At 36.2% G+C, this 20,879-nt stretch overlaps 1 protein-coding gene across 1 annotated transcript in view; it reads left to right on the top strand.

The window, feature by feature from the left end:
• plxdc2a (plexin domain containing 2a) overlaps nucleotides 1-20,879 on the top strand; it is a 217,247-nt gene that overhangs the window by 111,270 nt on the left and 85,098 nt on the right. The window contains exon 3 of the mRNA XM_088643400.1: nucleotides 16,559-16,705. Coding sequence (XP_088499526.1) covers nucleotides 16,559-16,705 — 147 coding nt within the window. The remainder of the gene's footprint in view (nucleotides 1-16,558; nucleotides 16,706-20,879) is intronic.

The raw sequence follows: 20,879 nt of genomic DNA, 5'->3' as shown, positions 1-20,879 counted from the left end.
TCAAAATTCAGTGCAAAATAGATTGAGTGTATCAACAGGGAAACTGGGGATTTTAACCTTCTTATCTTCCTGCAGAATAGAATCTGTCTCTATCTTGGCACTGTAGTGTTACGAGTATGATCTGTATTAATTCCTATGGTATGTCAAATTATTAAACTAAACTCTTATGAATTCTATGACCTGAGCTCATCTGGTCTCAACCTTTCCTAAAAAAAGCTTTTCTTGAAATGGAAGCATTTCCATGTTTGTTCTATGTTTGTAAATCATGAAAAATGGCATGAAATAGGAAAGTAGACAAAAGTGAAATTTTGAACTGAATTAAAATTGTAGTTTTTATTTAATATAGGTAAGACCTGTTGTATAATAGGTGTGACGTACTGTCTGTGCTGTAGGCATTATGAAAAACACCTTATGTTTGAAGAGATTACAATACATTGGGTTTAATTATCTAGACATCCAGCCATTTTCTAACCACTCCCATCCAGTACTGGGAGGAAACATGGTGAGAACATACAAACTCCACACAGACAGCATCCCAGGTCCAGAGTTGAACCCAGGGCACCAGCACTGACTGGCAGCTGTGCCAACCACTGTGCCACTGTTTTGCCCTAAGTTTAATTATAAAAAATCTAAAACAATATTTGATGTCTGTATACTTACATACCCTAAAGCATAGGGAAGAATGGCACTATGGTCAAGTAAAGACGCAATGGTACCAGAGCTTCTAATAATAATAATAATTGCTTATACTTCTATAGCACTTTTTCTGGGCACTTCACTCAAAGTGCTTTACAGGTAATGAGGACTCCCCTCCACCACCACCAATGCTCTGGATGATACGACAGCAGCCATAGTGCACCAGAACACTCTCCGCACTTCAGCTATCAATAGGGAGAACACTAACAAGTGATAAAGGCAGTTTATAGATGGGGATTATTAGGAGGCAATGAATGGTGAAGGCCAATTGGAAATTTGGCCAGGATGCCGGGGTAACACCCCTATTCTTTTTGAGAAACACCCTGGGATGTTAATGACCACAGAGAATCAGGACCTCGTGTTATGTATCATCCAAAGGATGGCACCTTTTTACAGTATCGTGTCCCTGTCACTATACCGGGGCATTAGGACCCACACAAACTGCAGTGTGAGTGCCCACTGCTGGCCCCACTAACACCTCTTCCAGCAGCAAACCCAGGAGGCCTCCCATCTAGATACTGACCAAGCTCATACCTTCTTTCTTCATGGAGATAAACCCAAAGCAAAAAATAAAAAAAATATATTTTATGAACACAGGAAGAACATGCATCCTTCACAGACACAGGCATCTTAGAGACCATTTTTGTAAGATACTTAAACTGTTTAAACATCCATGGTTAAGGTCATTTCAATGCACAGCCTATCCTGGAAGTATAGAGCCCAACACAGTTCTATACCCTGACTGGGAATGCCAGTCAAATGCAAGGCACAGATAAGCACCTAGGGACAATTTAGATATGCTAGTCTTTTGGGAATTGGGAGGAAAGAGGGGCATTACAAAGGAATCCCAAGGGTGATTTCAGAAAACTCCACAATAAAGGTGTTTCAGTCTGTGATTCAATCCAGGATCCAAAATGTTTTTATTCCTGTTAAAAGTGTGAATGTTTTATAAACAGCGATTTAAGGTTTAAATTTGAGTAAAACATCTTAACACATTCAAGGCAGAGAAATAAAGGTGAACTTGAGCTTTGTGTTGCAGATTAATCCTGAAAGTTTAGAAACACATTAGAGAGTGTGAGAACACAGCCTCACATTTTTTGGGGGATCACACAAATATACTCCCCTCGCCCCCCACACACAGACACACAGACAGGCTCTCACTGTTTAATGCCAGCAGGTCATCTTTTTCCAGTTTTGCTGAATCTGTGCCACCTTGTTGGTTATTGTGTAAAAAAAAGTTTAATGTGCTGGAGCCTGAGCTCTAAGAGGCTAAGCTTATTCCACACTGGACAAATACAGCTGTTCGATAAGAGTGAACACTGTCAACACACTGTGAAAGAAAAAACTGGAACAAACAACTCCAGCTGGCCTTTCTCACATCTTGAGTTTTATACTGTTTTTTTCAGTAGGACGCCAACATTTGGTTTTTAGATGTCCAGGAGTTTTATTTTATATTTGATCAAATATAGTTCTGATTTTTTTTGCTTATTTGGAATCTGCTGATCATAATGAGATCATTTTAATGCCACAACCCCCCACTCCCCTTCATTGTTACACTGTAAGATGAAGATGCCTTTTAAAGAGTTCTTGAACCAGGTTCTTAAACTTTTTGGACCAAGTACCACCCCTGATCTCATAGGAACCCCAGAAAATATCAATGACCAACATGAGCGCACGTGTGGGCACACACACTCACACACACATATAATAAATATTATAATAATAAACTTTATTTGATATAGCGCCTTTAAAGGTGGCTTCTCAAAGCGCTTTACAGAATGACAACAGGAACAACAACAATTAAAAATAAACAATTAAAAAGCACAATTTCAGTGAGAGGGGTGAGCCTGTTTAGTCAAGCAAAACAGATGTGAATTCATTTTTCGAGCCTTGATACAGTTCACAACAGAATCTAACATAGTTTAAATCGTCGGGCATTTTCTCGACGGCAAAGGTCGCAATGCGTCCATTCATTTCTGGAGCAACCTCTCTTATTCATGCAACTCCACTGCTGTGTCGGCTTGTCATTGCTCTAGCACCATCTGTACAAATTCCGACGCATTTTATCCAGTCAATGCCATTCTCTTCAATAAATTCATTCAGAAGCTGAAATACGTGCTCTCCTGTAGTTCCTGTTGGTAGCAGCTTACAGAACAGAAAGTCCTCATGGGACATACCCTCAAACTCATATCTAACATAAACAAGCAAATTGGCCAAATCGACTACAGACTCATCTAATTGCAGTGAAAAGCATTTGCTCATTTTAACGCGCGCTGTCAGCGTACTTTTGATATCATCCGCCATATCACTAATTCTATGACTGAGTGTGTCTTTCAGAGGGGGCAGCAGGTCGAGCTGTTTAGCAGCTTTTTCTCCACACATAATACGTGTCAGCTCTTTTGCAAACGGTAAATAATGTTCTTCAAAAGTAGTGTGGGGCTTACCTGCTTTAGCAATCCGCAAGCTTGCATTTTTCCCCGTTTCTGTTTCAGGAGTCCGTCTCAGAAGTTAAAAGAAGTTTTTATTTCATGCGCATAGGAGCGAAACACAGAGACGCTCAGTGTATTTTTCTCAAATTAACCTAGAACAGTTCTTAAATATTTTTCTGTTATCTATCATGCTTACCTGTGCTCACAAGATTGCCAGCGTTCGTAGCACGCATTTCTATGCTTTCCTGTGCTTACAAGATTGGCGGTGTTCCAAAATCACGCACATTCTCCTACCTCCCTATTTCCTGGAGATAATTGGTCACTTACGTTCATAGCATGCATTCCTATACTATGGTATAGAATTACGTTGTAGCTCTTGTGCCCATTCAAGTATTAGTGTGTGCTGTATCGTAGTACGTAGGCTGCGTATTCGACATGTATTAAAATGGAAAATATGAAAACCCGTCCCAATCTTTCAGTGCACACAACAACGTTCCGGGGTCATATGGCGTACCACCTGGCGGCGCTCCACGTACCACAAGTGGTACGCGTAGCATAGTTTGAGAACCACTGTCTTAAACCACTCTAATGTTTCTAGGTGTTTCCTAGTGCACAGGGGTCTCTGTAATATGACATACTGAGGCACTCAGCTGTGCACTTCAGGAATCTCACTGGATATCGTGAATAATTTGTAACAAACTTACTCTACCAATTAAAACTAAGTACTGTATGTGTGGTCCCAAGATCTGCACACATAGAAACACATGATGGCAACAAGAAGAATTGTCAAGGAGGTTTTATTTAATGTTATTTTAGGGCACAACCCCAAAAAGATAATTCCACAAATCACCCTACATCACTAAAACCATGCATACCCCTTTTATACTAAACCCAGACTTATTTAGACCAATGTGAGAATGTGAAATTCATAAAATCTTTACCAATTAACTAATAATTGGAAAATGACTAGTGGCTGTCATGATTAGGACCATTATCACTTACTAAACACTAGCCTTTTCTTTTTATATTGAGAAAGCAGCCATAGACCTGAGAATGATGATGATGTATATGTGGATAGCGGATAGCGGATATAGTGGATACTCACTGATAACCATAGTCAAATCAAAACTGAAATGTCTTCTGCATTTTTTAGTCATCTCTCCAGTTGTTGAGTGTGATAATCTTTTACGTTAGATCATCAGACAGTTCTTGGAAATGGAACTTTTGCTTCAGTGTCCAGGCTCTCTTAATACTAAGTGACAATCAGGTAACTTTGTAGAAGCTTCAATACTGTATATTCTATAAGGAAAAAAATAAAATATATTTATTTCAGCATACAGTATGTACAGGGAATGAACAATTTTTAACATTGTGCCTTTAGAAATGCGCATAATCATTGTTATAGTCAGGCTCATACTTGAAGAAGGCTCCACGGCCAAAATGTTGTGTTTTCTTTTTTCAGCATGGAATGAACCTATTACTTGTTATTTTGCAGCCCACGCATGCTGACACAGCTGCCCACCTGATTATTATATGTATGCTATAATTGAATTCATCACTCCTTTTCATAAATGTTGCATCACATGTTCATTCACAAATGTTTTAAAATCTTAATGTACATCTATTTTACATGCTTTGCTTAGGTTTAATCATTTCGTTCTTTTCTCTTTCCTCTAGACTCTGCTACAGAGCCCAACATTAAGAAGCAATGTTGTGTTTTGATTTCCATCTTGGAGTTACAGGAGTTAAATTTGTATGCTAAGATTTTGAATGCTGTATTGTTTTGCTCCTTTTTTCTAGTAGGAATTTATTTCTTTGTCACAATTTCATGCCGCAACATTTGCACCTTGCATAACGCTACAGTATATTGCTTTTTCACCATGCTTGCCATTGTTTGTGAACTGTTCCCTGGTACCGGCTTCTGACCAGTAATGTAATGAGATTTTGATTACCAAGAAAAGAAAAGCTTGAATACCATTTCTGTGGTCTTTGAAGAAAAGGCTCCCTTTTTCTTCAAAAAAACCTTTAGTAGTGAAAGCTTTATACAGATGCAGCCATTCAAAATGCGTGGTAAAACCCTGTACTGCGCGAAATTATACCGCGGTACGTGATTGGCTGGCCAAAATGACTGACAGGCGGCACTCGTGGTGCATTGGTTGTGAGTGAAACGATTGCTTCATTTAATCTCTTTACTGTGCTTCTTTAAAACCACATAATATTGAATTAATATGGACTTTTTTAACTTAAGGGAAATTTTAGTAGCTGAGCATAAAAAGAAGAGGAGCATTACATGTCATAAACAATATTAATTTAGGAATATAAACATATTATGCAAACTGTATATGGCTGGTACTGATAGTTTAAATAAAAAAATACTCACCAGTATTCCAATTTCTTCATAAACATTTTAAAGAACAAAGTCTTTCATTTGGTTGCATACTATGGTTATTTTGGAAAAGTTTTTACATGCTCCTTCTGACTATATTAAGTTTATATTCTTCATAAAAAGTTATAAAGTTTTGACCTTTTCTATGAATACTTGCGACCGTTATCACAGTAAAAGAAACGCATACTTTTTAGAATTTGATTAATAGGGAATATAATATGGAATCGCATATCATAAGAAATTAATAACGATATATATTTTATATATATAGGAAATTATATTCATATAGCTCAAATTATCACAGTAATGCACTTTCTTTGTAAACATCTGCATCAATTTGACTCATTCACCCGCGATTACTTCGAAACCTTTTGCCTGCCCTTTTCAGCTATAGCTTAAGTTGTCGAGCGGTATGTTGATATAATGGCTTTGGTGTGTGGCTTGCAAGCTGGAGGTTGGGGTTTGAACCCAGCTCTCATCATGAGTTTTCTTTGAACAAATAAACATTTCTTTAAAAAACTAAAATAGTAAATATTATTGACACTATATTGAATTTGTTGGTACTGATTTCTAAATATCACAACACATTCAAAGTTAAGTGATTTTTTTAATAACAAATAATACTTTCAAACTGCTTGTATTTTGTTTGGGGTGATTTGTCACTGTTTTCACAAACTTCAATTTATTAAACGTCTATTTTTGAGACCGGGTGTTCCAGACCTCTATTTAGTTTCTGAAACGCCCTCTGTATTTTTTGTTTTAATCTTTTCTATGAATACTTGCACTCGTTATCACAGTAAAAAACCTCATACTTTTTAGAATCCGCTAAATAGGGAATATAATATGGAATCGCTTATACAAAGAAATTAATAACAATATAAATTTAAGGATCTAAATATATGTTTTTATATTGCTGGTGGTATTACTGTAACCAACTTTCTTTGTAAACACGTTTTATTTTTAATTTGACTCATTCACGCATGATTACTTTAGAAACATTTTTAAGCTGTTCGGCTCAGCTATGTTTCTGAGCAGTCTGTTAGCACAGTGGGTTTGCCGATAGGGGTTCTATGTAGGTGATCCAAGTTCAATACCTGTGACACAGAATGGTTAAAACTGGGAACAGGTCAGGCAGGCAGGCAGAGGGAGGTGTCTTCCCACCTCTATGACTAAAATGCCAAAGAGAAATGGCTTAATCATCATACAGAGCTGGAAACATTTCGTGCTGTCTTCTCCATTTTAAAGTTACACTCCTTGTGGAATAATTTTTACATTGAACGTTTGCCCACCAGCTAAAACAGAGAAGCAAACTGAATCCAAAATGTGCTTGCAAGAATAGTGATTATAAACTTCAGATATTTGTCAACATATTTACTAAAACTATCCATCTCAGTAATCTCACTATGTTAGTGTGTTAGTCTCACTGTACGCCCCAGTGCTCACTCCCAGTAAAATAAAAAAACAATTTTCCGCATTATCACCTCACACCAGGGGGCAAGGAAAAGTGCCCGCAGTCATTTTTTTAACTGACAAAGTTAATTAAAACCCATTCAAAAGGGTGTGGTGTTTTAACACAAACTCTGCTTAACAGAGCCACTTGTAAGAGCAAGGTGACTTTCTGCTCAATTCAGTAAAGCTACAGTACAGACAGAGTTTAACATCTTCAAGCAAAATTAGCTGTTTGGCAAAATCTGCTACTTTGGAAGCAGTACACAGTTTCTCAGAAGGTACCTTTTGTCTCTCGTGCAAACTCAACAAAGGTTAATTTTGTATAATTGCGAAATTTTAGCAGTATGCCTCATTATACTAATGAGGGACTCATTATAGTATTGTAGCGAATACGGTTTGCGCAGGAAAATCAAAATACCACCCCCACCCCCAGCCGGGTCCCGCCTCCCTCTGTTCCAAAGCCGTTTGGTTTCAAAGTATGTGTGAAATATCTTTTCTTACTCCAGTTATTAATCCAATCTATTTTTACTCATCCAGCTATGTAAAAAATATAGCCAAAAGGATAGCTGTAAAGGTTAAATTCCAAGCTGAAAAGAATGTATTGTCTAACTCTTCAGTTTACAGCTCGTCCATGGTCATTCATTATTAATATTGTAACGAACGGCAGGCATACAGATGGTACAAGCCAGTTGCAGTGTGGTGACAGTACAGCCCTCTGCTCCCCTGCGCATAACAGGGCTGCTGAAGGGCTGAAGTGCTGGTGCTGAAGGAGGTCTTCTGTAGCTCAGCTGGAAAAACCTCTGTTGAGTGATGCAGGAGACCTGGGTTCAAGCCCATGTGGTGAAGGGAGAATTGGGGCAAGAGCAGTGAGGGCACAAGCCAAAGAATCTGAATTCATTACAATGTTATTAATAATATATTCTGTATTGCATTTAAATTGGAATGTTTTTACAAATATAAGAGGTGATAAACAATGTGTGAATATAACCCTATATTCACCCTATAATATAAGCTATAATAGTGGACTATTTTTATTTCTCTGTGAGAAACAAACCGAAAGTAATGCTCTGATCGCGCTTTGAACCGCCTGGGTGCAGCTCGCTACAAGGATAATAGAAGCTTTTTTTTAAAAGAATGTCAAAATGTTTCCAAAACGTCCACTTGTGATACTTTAGCTGCTTAGTTACACAATTCTATATTAATATTACTATCAAGTGATGTTAAATCACTACAACATTTACAATAACAGCGAGTGGTGTTATCACTACTTCAGACGTAAAACCGAGGTCCTGACTCTCTGTGGTCATTAAAAATCCCAGGGCGTTTCTCGAAAAGAGTAGGGGTGTAACCCCGGTGTCCTGGCCAAATTTCCCATTGGCCCTTACCATTCATGGCCTCCTAATAATCCTCCTCTATGAATTGGGTTCATTACTCTGCTGTCCTCCCCACTGATAGCTGATGTGTGGTGAGCGTTCTGGCGCACTATGGCTGCCGTCGCATCATCCAGGTGGATGCTGCACATTGGTGGTGGTGGAGGGGAGTCCCCATTACTTGTAAAGCGCTTTGAGTGGAGTGTCCAGAAAAGCACTAAATAAGTGTAAGCAATTATTATTATTATTATTATTATTATTATTATTATTATTATTATTATTATTATTACTTATTCTTAGAAAAGGATAAAATGTTATAACTTTTTATGAAGTACAGAATATAAGCTTAATAATGTTAGAACAAGCACGTTAAAACCAGAACCCACTGTTACCAAGTTACCCAAGTTACCAAGTTAAACTTTGATGCATAAAATATTTATGCATAACTAAATTATTTATGATGAAGGTGGAAGGTTGTGCAGTTTTGTCCAACTGAGCAATCTTGCTTTTATAAAATTTACAGACTTTATAATGTTTAATGTTTAACATGCTGTAATACACACTTTCAAATGCTGTACATGAGATGTTAAGCTTTATTAGCCCCACCTGGTGGTTTTGCAAGGTGCTTCGGGATACTGTTATCATATTTCAATTAACATGCGGTATTGCGCCACGCCCACCACGTTTTAACTCGTATTTTTTCATATTTTGAATGGCTGGATCTGTACAGTATATCATATCAATATGATATAATACATTACTAATTGTAATATTTCATTGTAAAATCTCAGAACAGTATAAAAATTAGCTTTTGCTAACTAAACTACTTGTACTTCTGGTTTGTTATTACTACCAGTGTATAATTAGTGTTTCTGCTAAATAATCAATTGACAGTCCTGTTGCTTTGGCTGACAAGAGAAGTCTGCTAAAGATAGGTGTTGTGTAGCTATGTAGCTAAGCAAGTCTCTTCTTTTTCTTTGGTATCCCCCGTGCCCTGATGCTCAGTGCAGAACAGTGCATGGCAAACAGATGAATGAAATGCAGTACTGTACATCTTCTGAATAACACCTAGCAAAGCAACCTTGACAGCCTTGAGCTCAATTATTATTGTGCAAATTGTGTTTTGAGCTGAGACAGCAGATTAAAACATGCTTTATAACCTATCAAAGCAATTAAGTTCAGATCATGTTTGACCCCAAAGGCAAATGGAGTGCTTGGCAAGCATTAACAAAAGGCCCACTGTTGCATGGAACTCATTAATTTAAATGGAACGTTTAATGAATTAATGAAGTAAAAACCATAAGGAATGCAAAGAGAATTGTGGTAAAGTAACAAGACACCATGGAAAGCAAATGCATGGTGAAAGCATGGGAAAACAGAAAAATCCAGACCAAATGTATCCTGCTAAATGTTCATAAGGGAAATGGTGCCCCTGCTTTTTTTCCACCTGGCACATTCCACAGTATTGTGGAAGATATCCCCAGCATCCAAAACAAGATAGACCATAGACCTTAGCGTGGTGATCTTGTTTGATGGCTTTGTTTCCTTCCTCTTCACTAGTATGTAACAGATGAGTCATCGACTTTTACTATCACATTACTGGAAAACAATTCCTAATGCAATAGCTTTACCACTCACCCCATGAGGTTTGTATAGGATAAAGTGCAGCAAATTCCACAATGCCTGCTTTTTTTCCCCCATTCTATTCTGATTGCAAAAGGGCAGATTTCACTATTCCCCAACAGAGTGTCTTTCCAATTTATAATGTTTACAAAGACCGGTTTGTATCACGTATCTAGGAAATTCAGGTTATTTCACATCTGTGAACTGTTTTTGTGAAAGGAAAAAATAACTAGGAATATTCTTGTGGTTTGGTTACTGTCATCCTTTTTTAACATTTGCATTCATTTTAAAATGTTTCATTTATTTGTGATTTTGAAATGCACACAAATAATAATTATGTAAATTTAACATGGGAACAGATACATATCTTGCACTGCATGAAGTGGCCACAAAATAGTATGTTCACATTCCAAGCAGGAAGGGATTAAAACGGTTTCTAGTTATCCTCATGAGCTGTAAAGCTAGTGAATGCACCCATTAAATGTGGGCTTCCTTTGATATTTGATGATAGAGCGTGTGGTCTGGTTATTCTGCACATTAGCTCAGTGAGATTGGTTTGCTTCTACAGTATACTAGCTACCAAGCAGTCAACACATTGGAGCAGTTTTTAGTGAGTAAAACCAAATTTGGAATTTGGTTGACAAGGAGATGCACATTCATCTAGTGATAGGAATGAGATTCCTTCATAGTAGAAAGCAAAATATTTGACATGCATAAACAGCAAAGCATAAGGCTGACACACAGCAAATAATTTCTCAGTCATGCAGTGGTAGGACAAACAGATGCTATGCTATTATGGACAAGCACACTACAGATTTCAGTCCAGTAATTTTGAAATGTATTTAAACACCGCAGTCATCAACTGAGACTTGCACACACATTCATTTAATAGATACATTGAGTGTACACAAAATTAGGGATGTCTGCTCTTTCCTTGAAATAGACTGACCAGGTGAATCCAGATGAAAGCTATGATCCCTAATTGATTTAATCTGTTTCAGTCAGTGTACATGAAAGGGAGGAGATGAATTAAAGAAGGATTTCTAATGCTTGAGACAGTTGAGACATGGATTGTGCATCTGAGGGAGAATGGACAAGAATAAAGATTTAACTGCCTTTGAACGGGGTGTTCCATGTGCAGTGGTTTGAGTGTGTCAAGAACTGTAACGCTGCTGGGTTTTTCAAGCTCCACAGTGTCCCATGTGTACACTTGGCCAACAGCAGGTCAGTGGTTGAAAACAGCTCATTAATGAAAGAGGTGAAAGGAGGCTGAACAACAGATGGACTACAGTTAGTCAACAGACAGTCCAGTGCGACATTGGTGTTGAAAGACCCATAAAAAAAATGCACAACTTGTCTTTCCTTGACATGACTGGGGTTTGGCAGCCAACGACCTTACAGAGTTCCACATCTTTTCGCAAAACACAAGAAATTGTGATTCTCCAGCTGTAGCCCTTCAATTTTTCTATGAGGGCAAGATACACTTGTGTCCTCTGATAGACATGTATACCACTGTTCCGGTAGTTTTAAACTTCTTAGTAATTGCTCTAACAGTGCAAAAAGTCTTATTTATTTATCTGTTTATTTACTCATTGCCTGATTGTGAAAGTCAACAACCATTTGTCTCTTTTCATTCGTGAGTTCTTTGCCTTTCACCATGGTGATGGATGACAAAGGGATTTCACAAGCATGTTACTGTACCTCATTTCTTTACCCTAGTGAAACAAGAAGCCACAGAAGTCCACAATATAGATCCCTATGACTAAGATAAACATAAAACATAAAACAGGTAAAAGTAGAATATTAATGCTTAATTCATTTTGTTAGATTTTATTTATAACCTAAATATCCTTAAGGGTGCCAATAATTTTGATACCTATTTTTCTCTGAGTAATTGCATTAGAATGCAAAGAATAAAGTTTGTCCATATTTTGTGCATAAATTAAACATTACCTGCATAGCCTTATTTGGTCATTTATCCAGGGTGCCCATAATTTGGCAGGTGATTGTAGACAAATTTGAAAGCAAATGCCAATATATTTGAGCTATTTTGAGCCTGTTTGCTATTAAAACAATAAACCTGACAAGTTACATGTTATCCCATCATACTGTACAACTAATATAGAAAGACGTGCATCTCAAACTCAGTTCAAGAAAAGGCATATTAGTAGATATGATTGGGTGAGTGATAGAATTAATGTGGGTTTTCAGTTTATATGTGTTTTTCTAATAATATGGATACTGTGTATTTGTCTAGAATACACAGTAGATATAACTAAGATATCAGGCAGCTCCTGTTATTCAGTTTGTGGATTATAATTAGTGCTTTTGATTCCTGTAATGTTTGAAGCTTCATTATAAATGTACTGTAGATCAAGGCAACTTATAAAGGAAAGCAATCAATGTGTTCTTATCATGCCTCTGTAGGTGTTTTGATGTACTGTACTGTAGATGTGTAGTTTGTGTAGTCAGTGGTGTACATTAACCATGGTGTAGTCAATTAGGGCAAATAAGTAATGAATAATGATCCTCTACCTCTCACTTGTCACAACTAGATTTGTTAAAATTGAGTCAATGCCTTTTCTCCCTTCTAAAGATACCATTGAAATGTTTTGGGTTCCAAAGCCCAGTTTCTAATGCTCCAGTATACACTATGATATAAAAAGGCTCTGTTCTTCGAATGAGATTCTAAAACCAAGGTTCTGACTCGCTGTGGTCATTAAAAATCCCAGGGTGTTTTTTTATAGGAAGAGGGGTGTTACCCTGGTGCCTCCTAATAATCCCCATCTATGAATTGACTGTTCCCTCCCCACTGATAGCTGGTGTGTGGTGAGCCTACTGTGTGTACTATATCATCCAGGAGGTGCTGTACATTGGTGGAAGGTAGTCCCCTTTACCTGTAAGGTGCTTTGAGTGGAGTGTCCAGAAAAGTGCTATACAATTGAAAGGAATTATTATTATTATTATTATTATTATTATTATTATTATTATTATTATAGACTCCGGCTACCCTACAAACCTGAATTGGGTGAAGCTGTTAAAATATAAATGAACGGAGGTTTATTTAAACAAATGTGTTGTTTTTTTTTTCACAAATCTGCAGCTTCATATTTTAACAACTGTGTGTGTTCAACTATGTAAAAAAAACAGCAGACCACATGCTAGGTTTATTTTACCTGTCATTTTACACTTATAATGGGACACAAAATCAACTTTTAAGTTAACGATTTTAAGATCCCTAAAGACTTTGAAAAATAATGTAAAATACAAATATGTCAAAGCCCCGACAAGTGTCAATGAAGAGAGCCTAGCACTTAATAATCCTTCTGTTCTGATTAATGCACTTAGTGACAAAAGAGAGAGACGAGAACAGTTTAGCAGTGTTTTTTTAACTTTGACCTCTACTGGCATAAAGGCCATCTTGAATAGTTTAAATACATACATTTTGAAGCCAAATATTCTCACTGTTCTGTTCAATATAAAGTAAGATTTATAGGTAAAACCCCAAACTCCTCTGAAGCATTTCCAGCCAAGTTTCTTTACAACGCTTTACTGTAGTTCTGAATTCTAAGATTAAGTAACCATCCATGAATTATAGCTTCAAATGTCTTCTAGCAACAACTAGTGGTCTTGGAAACACATACATTAAGGCTGCAGCTAGCATCAGAACAATGCTATGGACTAATTCATTTTAAATTTGTATAGTGTACTTTAGTATTATTACAGTGTTGTGCAGTATTCTATAAAACAGAAGCACATTGTTTATTGGCATCACGATGAAAACTGGAATTGTTTCAAGGGATTGTTTGTTTTGATATTTTGTATTTTGAAAAAATGCTAAATATTAGGAATTATTTTTTTTTATGAAAAATGTACACATCATTTACCCCTTACTATTACTGTACTGTCCTGCATTATCTTGGTAGGTTAATTGGCTTCTTGGAAAATTGCCCCTGCTGTGAGTGTGCTCTTGTTTGTGTCTACATGTGCCCTGTGATAGACTGGGTGAACCCTGCCTTTTTCCCATTGCTTGCTGAGACAGGTTTCAGCTCCCCCATGAATCATATTGGAAAGAGAGGTTAGAAAATCGATGGATGGATCATCATGACCATTATTATTAATATCAATGTCATGTGATCATAACAAGGCAGGACAAAGTGAAAATCATCGCTGAAATTTTTCAAAACATTTAATTCATTGCAATCATTATTAATATCAACATTGTGTGCTAATAACAAGGCAGGATAAAGTAAAAATTATATCCAAAGCAACATGCCTTGGACATATTTTTTTAAATATTAGAGCCATCTAGTTCTACATCATTCTGTATGTTTCAGATTTATTTTAGTTTTGGTGTTATGTTATACAGGAGAGCAAACTTAAGCCTCAAACAATGGACGTGAAAGGATGTAAACTGTACCCCAGGAACTGAGGCATGGAAGACCTGGAAAAAATTTATGGCTTCCAAAGCTCCTTTTATTTAGCTAAAAACACCTCTCAGGGGCCTGCTTGGAGTTTTGCATTGCGAGTGCTATTTACAAGTTTTGAATGAGATTCACTGAGTTCTAATTTTCGTGTGTGAATCAGGCTTGTGAACAGGTTTTTCACAGCAGCCAGACTTTGGGATATTACAGTTAGGTAAACAAAAACGGTTGGCAAATGCAATTCAGATTCATCATTTTACAAGGGTTGGAAATTCTAATTTGGAAAACATTTTGGCATGTCGGATTGTTCTGAGGTCATCCGTTACATTTAGAATCCCCCACAAAGTGTCTTTAGCCTTTATATTGGTTACAAAGACTGGTTTGGATCATGTATCTCGGAAATATATAATGTACATGGTTTGGCTTTGAATAATCTATTATCAGCATATGTGCATTTTTTCCCAGACCTTTGTCAGCATATGTGTTTTTTTCCTAGATTATTAAAAATGACATAAAAATGTCATTTTTAATATTCATTATTATATAAGGAACTTTGTATCACACATAATCTCAGGGAACTTTATACTAAAACAAGACGAAGGCTTTTTAATAGAGATGTGTATGCATAAATTAATCCAGTTTGAAGACCAGCTGTGAAAGTGCTGACTGACTTTTGTCTAGTGCAGGCTAGGAGGTTTTTCCACAGCCTTGGAGCAGTAGGAAAGAAACAGTGTTTCAAGGTTTATCTAGTTTTGACTCTGAAAGAAGGCCAGCGTTCAAGGAGCACAATAGATTTACAGTATACTGTAGGTGTGTATAATGGTAAACATCACTGAAATAGATAAAAGACAAGGAAATCCAAATTATTAAAGGTGAGCACCAGGGTAAGGACTTTAAAACTGCAGAAACACGCTCATGAATTTTAGTTTTATTCAATATTCAAGCAGCTGAGTTGCTTGTAAAGAACTTTAGATTTATCACAAGAGCATTTCTGAAAACATATGTTTTGTATTTTTCTAACAAATTGTATCCTTCGTATAACTGTTAGCAGATTTCCATCAGAGCTGTCATTTTCAAACCACTGTAAAATTTGTCCTTCTTAAATGTCTCGTTTGCTGCCTTAAAGGGAGAAAAAAATGGTTGAATGTATATCAGCTGAACATGTGAAACTTGGTAGGTAATTTTATGCTTAGAGAGGAAGTTACAATCTCTTCTTTATTAATGTGAAAGACTCTTAATAGAGTTGCAGTTATTTGCAGTCATCATATCTATTCTTGGGTTACATAGACTTATAAATGAAAAATAAAAAATGAAAAACGCACATTTGTTGCAATGTTTTAATTAGTTATAATGAATTTTAAATAATGTGATGGGATAATTAGTTTTGAATATTTCATTAATAGATGAATCCCAAAATGTAACATGAAAATCCAGTCCTCTGTGGTGGTCATCTTTGGAATTCACTGGCATGAATGTCAGGAAATATTAATGTGATGCATACTTTATAAATATATACTATATATATAAACTATATATATTATACTATAGTGTATATCATATATAGTATAGTACAGTATATACAATATATTCTATATACTATAATATTAATATCAATCTAACATTATGAGTCTATTTAATATGTTTATATTTTTTACCACATGATACCAGCATGCTAATGTCAGTTTCTTGAGGTTCATGTAGTTGATATTGATAGATACAACCTTATAAAAAAAAGTGACCTCAGGTTTTTAGATCGATTTTATGAACATTGCTAATGGTGCTCTAGGAGAACTATAATCTGATATTTTAGATCTGGACACATTAAAAGTTTTGTTTAAATATAGATTAACACACTGTATTCCTCATCTATGGTGCACCTGCAAATGCATTGATATATTTTTTTCTAGCCTGGAGACATCCCCATTTAAAGTATTTCATTTCTATTTATTTTCTTTAGTTATTTTTGTCACTTGGTGTCAGATCTAGTACAGTATTTGTTTGGTCAAAAGATTAACCATTCTCCTTTCAGTTAGTGTATTTAATTGCCATTTTATGTGTTTCACTGTTACTTTTACTATGATAATATGCCATTTTTAATGAGTAGTACTATTATATTGCAACACATTAGAGTATACCTAATACAGTCCAGTGTATAATAATGATTCTGTTCTTTTTTAACAGGAAGATTCAGATCACAACTATTACACATCTAAAACATATGGACCATCAGATCCCATGAGCCAGAACCTGTGGGTAAATATTGATCAAATGGAAAAGGATAAAGTGAAGATTCATGGGATTCTGTCAAATACTCACAGGCAAGCTGCGGTAAGTTTAGGTTATTTATTTAATTAAGTAGATACTGTAGTGTAAAACAGGTGAATAATAGTCCTCTTGAGAACTAAGGATAAAACATTATTCATTTTATCCATAAACTTATCCTATAAAGTATTCAGATTAGAAATTATCCCTAAACCTGTAATTCACAGCATGGACAACATGCTGGAACAATCCAACAGCCGAAATACATGAGCAAAAACTGCAATTGAATCACTTTCCTTCTTAAAATAGTAAAATCACTGGAGAATTAGTTGCAGGAACTGAGAGAGTATGATGAAATGGAGGTACGGGCAAATCCTACATTCATGGAGCTGTGTATCCCTAGTCGTGAGAGAAATAACACAGAGAGACAGAAAGGAGTTGATCACTGGTTCACAAAAAAAGTAAAATACAGTATCCTATCCTAACAACCTTACCTAGCACCACGTTGCCTAACAGGTTGTACCAATATAGTTGACAGTTGAGGAATACAGTTGGAAGCTCAAAGCAGCTCGCTCCCAGCATTCCACTTTCACATCTCATTCAAATTGCACTCTCAACAGCTTCAATCAGTGCTACCAAACAGACAAGGAAACTGAAGTGGTAGTTGATGGAAACTTACAAACACAATAAGTAAGAATAAGAATAAGTAAGATGGTATACTGTCACCCTTTCAATGTGGTTGAAAGTCAGAAAGTAGTCAGGTCTCTTGCAAAGGCAGGTGTAGACCCAGTTGTTACTGTTCTGTTGGCAACATAATAAACAAATTCAAAGATCTTAGACACACAATGATGAATATGACAAAATCCGTCATCTCCTCATGGACCCTTAATTCACCATTCAAAGGTGAGTAATTACAGATGTGAATCCATCCACATGACTGATTGAGATTGAGGACATGGTTGCGCTAAAGACTTTAGCTTTCTTGGCAAATGGAAACCCTACTGTGGTAAAATGTATCTGTACAGATGCAATGGACATTGGTCAGCTTTGGGTAAGGATCTACAGAGAAATTCAAAAACGTTTAAACTAGAACGGAATGGAAGAATCCAATGAAAAATAGAAGAGACAACACAAAGAGCAGAGTCAAAAAGCAAACCCAAGACAAAAAAAGCACACAGCACAAGGTAATTAAATGTTTATATCTAAATGCCAGAAGTATTTGGAACAAAATCCAGCAAAAAGAGCCTGCTGCTAAAATTACCAGTAATTGGAAACACATATACTGGCCAACAGAGAGTGATGGTGATGAATACAGTATATTGGATACACGGCATTTGGAAAAGACAGGAGGGGGTGTTGGTGTAGCAATATGTGTCAAAAAGAAACATCAGCAAATCAAGTGTCGGAATCAATATGAATCAGATTTAAAAAAAACTTTCAAGGGGAATAATATTAGGACTATGGTACAGACCCTTAAATTGTATTACAATCTGATAGAATGAAATCCGGGATGTGTATATACAGTATAAAGGAATAAGTGTGAGACTAAGATTTTCCACTGTTAATTTGGAAAAACTATCAAGGCTGTCAGCAACTAAAACTGAAATGATAGACATGGTAGACATGACTTACCATTGCTTGTTGTTTGTCAGAATACCTACTTGGAGGAATCCTGTATTGATGTAGTCTTTTCAGAAAACAGATGTGAGGGAAACATTGGGATTTGACAATGTGTTTTTAAGTATGTTTTGAAGCTGTATACAGTAGGTAGAGTGTCAAATTTGACCCTATAACCTTTATAGAAACCTCCTATTAACCTCTCACGGTAATTCAAGATATTAAATGTAAGTATAAATACAGTAAGTAAAAGTAAATAAGACGACTGTATAGGCTCACTAACTCTCTTTGCAGCTCTCGTACTGTAGGTGTGCTTGATTAATATTTCAGATAATAAAGCACTTTTTCAATATTTTTTATTTTCCATAACTGACCACGTAAAGCCACGACCATGTTAATTGCAAGACAACTGTATAGAATTGAGAGAAGTGTAAAGGGATAAGATCAAAATCAGAAGGATGAAAGATGAAAGTGAAAGACAATATTTTAAAAATATTCTCCTTAAAACATAGCATTAGCAAACATCCCATTAAAGGAACTTGAGTACTATAAGTTGCGGGTATAGATAAACAAGGATAGAAGGCTATATATTTTTTTCATTTTTCAAAATATAGGCAATGAAAGCTGAATGGCTAATTTATTAAATTAATAATTCACTCTGGTGTCCCAGGAGCAAGTACTGAGTAAAATATTTAGACGTATCAACAGAAGTGTAGCACAGGTTAGATGCTCTTATGATTAAGAAATCTCACGGGCCTGTAATAATTGTACTCAAAAAAGCAATGTTATTCATAGAATAAAACTGTTTCAACAATCACTTTGGAAAGGGTTAATTTCCATTGACTGGAAAATAACTAATCTAGCAGCCATCCAAAAAAAGGTAACAAAATTGAAACAGTGATGAATACAACTACAGCAAAAAGTTTTCTGAAATCTTGTGGTAATGCTGCTCATAAAAGATTCTCAAGTTCTCAAATTGGCAGTAGGCCTCACAAGGAAATGTATACTGTATCTCTGGGCTGAGAACAGGTTAATAGAAAAGAGATAAGGGTGAATGGTTAAGATAAGAGCAGCCAGATAAGGGTGAATGGTTAAACTGTGGTGACCTACCACAGGGCTGTGTATTAGGACCACTTCAGTCCTTAATTTACAATGACCATCAAAAGAAACAAACATACCATTGATTATAACATTGATTAGGAGCAAGTAAAGATTTATTCCATGCAGAATAAGCCATGGAGCTGAATAAACTGTGGAGCCGAAACGTTGTGTTTCTTTTCTTCTCTTTTCAGTATGGAATAAACCTTTACTTGTTCCTTTGCAGCCTAAGCATGCTGACGCAGCTACTTACTTGAACTGTAACATTGATTATAATTTATATATATATTATATGTATTTTATTATATGTGTCATAATTTGTATGAATTATGACTGACAATAAAACATTCAAGATCCTATGACAGTTGCATAAGCACTAAATCACCTCATTACTGAGAGAGTTGATTGGATACAGGTGATAAGGCGATTTTACCTTGTTGAATGACAAGCCCTCTGAAAAAGAAAAGCTTGGAAGGAAAACATACACTTATCAAGAGAACATTACCCATATACCATCTGTATATTGGATTGCTGGATTAAGTCAGCACATTTTGTTGACTGGGGCTTTTCAGAGCCAGCAGCTTCTAGTGTAACAAGACCTTACAAACCAACACAGGCCATAAAAGATACAGTAGGACACAGCCAGAGAGACAAGAACTCAGAACATCATTATCCAGATGTAATGGTCTAGGAAGACGTGCTTAGCCATAACACAATTCCACTTGAAGTGATTGATGACAATCTGACTTCACATCACTACACTGAAGACCTCACTCACTGCCCTTCCCGCTGGCTTGACTGACTTGACAGCATCCCAGAAAGATAAAAAATCTTCCTTGCAAAATGAGAATGTGGCTGTTGTACTACTAGTCAGACATGAGCCTCATTGAACAATTGTGAGATGAGCTAGGACAGCACATGGCATCTATACCTCAGAGACTCAAGATCAGGCTCATGCTTTTCCATGAGAAATGAGAGAAATGGGACAGTATCCTATACATCTGTAACCTGATGCAATGCATGCATGGTAAATTGCATTGCGTCTAACACCTGCAAAAGATGCTGCTAGAACGTGATTTCACAGTACAGCTTTGTTGATGACAAATCCTAATCAGTGTAATAAATTTACATTTGGCATGTCTGTGTGATAACGAGTTATTTAATATACTACAGAATTTTAAATGAATCCAGTAATACCAAAACAGGAGGATCAGCGAACACCATAGATGCTGAAAGAGAATGAAAAAATAATTACTACAAATGAAAATCGATTTAGCTAAAACTCAAGGCTGGGCAAACACAATGTACTGTACAGTGCAGCATGCCACATATAGATAGCAAAAACACAATCTATGACAAGACTTGGGAAATGCTAGATTGGAATATCCAAAGTGCAGATTTTTCTAAGGAATTTATATGTTAAAACAGAAAGAAACACTACTGAGCTTTATTCAGAATACACAATTTTGGTCACCATGTTACAAAAATATATTTCTGTTCTTAGAAGAGCAATCAGCTACACCAC

This window comes from Lepisosteus platostomus, chromosome 8 (assembly GCF_059453375.1).
Source record: "Lepisosteus platostomus isolate fLepPlt1 chromosome 8, fLepPlt1.hap1, whole genome shotgun sequence".
Lineage (NCBI taxonomy): Eukaryota > Metazoa > Chordata > Actinopteri > Semionotiformes > Lepisosteidae > Lepisosteus > Lepisosteus platostomus.
Note: the sequence above shows the minus strand (reverse complement) of the source record. Positions and strands in the feature narration are given on the sequence as shown.